Source organism: Pipra filicauda, unplaced genomic scaffold (assembly GCF_003945595.2).
Source record: "Pipra filicauda isolate LSUMZ 115617 unplaced genomic scaffold, ASM394559v2 scaffold1670_size6586_pilon, whole genome shotgun sequence".
Taxonomy (NCBI): domain Eukaryota; kingdom Metazoa; phylum Chordata; class Aves; order Passeriformes; family Pipridae; genus Pipra; species Pipra filicauda.
This window is the reverse complement of record NW_024104174.1, coordinates 3747-6583: the sequence shown is the minus strand read 5'-3', so window position 1 is coordinate 6583 and position 2837 is coordinate 3747. Positions and strand designations below refer to the sequence as shown.

Genomic DNA, 2837 nt, shown 5'->3' with positions numbered 1-2837 from the left:
GGATGGGGGCACTGGGGGCACTGGGGGGGCACTGGGGGGTGGGACATGGGAACTGGGGGCACTGGGGGTACTGGGGGGGCACTGGGGGCACTGGGGGCAGTGGGGGGTGGGACGGGGGCACGGGGGGTCCTCCAGGGCCTCTCCGGAGCGAACTTTGAGCCCAATTTCCCCCCTTTTCTCCCCTTTCCCCCCCAATCCCCCCCCCCCCAGACGACGACCGTCCCTCCAGCGACTCGGACCCCCCCCCCCTCCCCGCCGCCGCCTCGCCCCGCAAACCCCCCCGCCCCTGGTGGGACCCCCCCCCGCCCGCGCCCCCCAAAGCCCCGCAGCCCCCCCGAAAGCCGAAGCCCCCCCCGGCCGCGGGTGTCCCCCCCTGCGAGCTCTGCGGCAAAACCTTCTCGAGCGACTCTTCCCTGCGGCGGCACCTCCAGGGGCACCGCGCGGGACCCCCCGGCGCCCCCCCCTTCTCCTGCTACCGCTGCCGCAGCCCCTTCTGGTGCGGGGGGGCCCTGCGGGACCACCTGGGGGGCCCCCCGTGCCGCCGGAGACCCCACAAGTGCCGCTCGTGCCCCAAACGCTTCGCCTCGGCCCGGGCCCTCCGCGAGCACCGGAGAAGGCACCGGGAGCGCGACGGGGACGGGACCGGCCCCGGCTTCGGGTGCGGGGAGTGCGGGAAGCGCCTCTCGAGCCGCTCCAGCCTCGAGACCCACCGGCGGATCCACACCGGGGAGCGGCCCTACCCCTGCCCCGACTGCGGCCGGGGCTTCATGGGCTCCAAGTCGCTGAGCAAGCACCGCAAGAGCCGCCACGGCGGCGGCTTCGTGTGCGGGGAGTGCGGGAAGAGCCTCTCGTCGGGGCCCGCGCTCGTCACGCACCGGCGGATCCACTCCGGGGAGCGGCCCTTCGCCTGCCCCGACTGCGGCCGCGGCTTCATGGCCACCAAGTCGCTGGCCAAGCACCGCAAGGGCCACCTGAAGGGAGGAGGAGGAGGAGGAGAGGGAGGAGAGGGAGGAAGGGGAGGGCAGGGAGGGGAGGGGTTGGGGGGGAGGCTGAGGGGGAGGACGGGAGGGAGCCCGGAGAGATGCCCTGAACTTGTTGCTGGCCCTAAACCTGACCCCGATGCCAGCCCTAAAACCAATCCCAGCCCTAAATCCAACCCCAGCCCTAAAGCCAATCCCAGCCCTAAATCCAACCCCAACCCCAGCCCTAAATCCAATCCCAGCCCTAAATCCAACCCCAATCCCAGCCCTAAATCCAACCCCAACCCCAGCCCTAAATCCAATCCCAGCCCTAAATCCAACCCCAATCCCAGCCCTAAAACCAACTGCAATTCCAGCCCTAAACCCCCCCTCAATCCCAGCCCGAAATCCTGCCCCAGCTCCCCCAGTCCCCGCTCCCAGTCCTCCCCTAAGCCCTGCCCCAGTCCCGGCCCCAATCCCTGCCCTAAGCCCTGCTCCAAGTCCTGCCCCGACTCCCCCAACCCCTGCCCCGATTCCAGCCCCAATTCCTGCCCCAAACGCCCCAATTCCTGCCCCAATCCCTGCCCAAACCACCCCAATCCCTGCCCCAAACACCCCAATTCCTACCCCAATTCCTGCCCCAATTCCTGCCTCAACCACCCCAATTCCAGCCCCAACCCCACCCCCAACCCCTTCCCCAACCCCTGTCCCACCCCCCCCTCCCCAGTTCCCCCCCAGTGCTCCCAGTGCGGGCTGGGCTTCGCCACCCCCTCGGCGCTGGAGCTGCACCGGCGGGACCACCACGGGCAAGGGGGGGTGGCCCGGGGGGGTCTCCGGGTGGCCCAGGGGGGTCTCCAGGTCCCCCCAAAACGCCGGGGGGGGGGTGGATCCCGTCCCCAAATCTGCGGGGACTGCGGGAAGGGGTTCCGGGACGGGGCTTCCCTGCGGCGGCACCGGCGCGTCCACACCGGGGAGAAACCGTTCGGGTGCCCCGAGTGCGGGAAGAGCTTCCGAGCCAGCTCGTCCCTCGTCATCCACCGGCGCAGCCACACCGGGGAGAGGCCCTTCGGCTGCCCCCGCTGCCCCCGCGAATTCGCCTCCCGCTCCTCCCTGGGCAAACACCTCCGGACACACCGCCCGCCCCAGGGGGACAAGGAGTGACCGGGCACGGGGCTGCAGGGGGGGCTCGGGGGGCACACGGAGGGCAGGTGGTGGAGTTTTTGGGGGGTGCCCGGCTCGGGGATCGATGGAATCTGGGCACCCGGCTCGAGGATTGGTGGAATTTTTGGGTGCCCGTCTCAGGGATTGGTGGAATTTTTGGGTGCCCGTCTCAGGGATTGGTGGAATTTTTGGGTGCCCAGCTCAGGGATTGGTGGAATTTTTGGGTGCCCAGCTCATGGACTGATGGACGAACCTTCAGGAATTTGGGCGCCCAGCTTAGGGATTGGTGGAATTTGGGTGCCCACCCCAGGGATTGATGGAATTTTTGGGTGCCCACCTCAGGGACTGGTGGAATTTGGGTGCCCACCCCAGGGACTGAAGGAATTTGGGTGCCCACCTGTGGGACTGATGGATGAACCCGCAGGGATTGATGGAATTTTTGGGTGCCCACCTCGGGGATCGACGGATGAACCCCCAGGGATCCATGGAATTCGGGCGCCCACCTCAGGGATTGGTGGAATTTTTGGGTGCCCACCTCGGGGATCGACGGATGAACCCCCAGGGATCCATGGAATTCGGGCGCCCACCCCAGGGATTGATGGAATTTTTGGGTGCCCATCTGTGGGACTGATGGATGAACCTTCAGGAATTTGGGCGCCCAGCTCAGGGACTGATGGAATTTCTGGGTGGCACCTCAAGGACTGACGGGTGAACCCT

General features: G+C 68.1%; 1 protein-coding gene across 1 annotated transcript; it reads left to right on the top strand.

Moving 5' to 3' along the window:
- Positions 1–210: 210 nt before the first annotated feature.
- LOC114001930 (zinc finger protein OZF-like) lies at positions 211–2120 on the top strand (the record flags this gene model as incomplete). Its single annotated transcript, XM_027747510.2, has 2 exons — positions 211–960; positions 1687–2120. Coding segments are annotated over 2 exons (1184 nt in total), but the record flags the coding sequence as incomplete, so codon positions are not given.
- Positions 2121–2837: the final 717 nt, after the last annotated feature.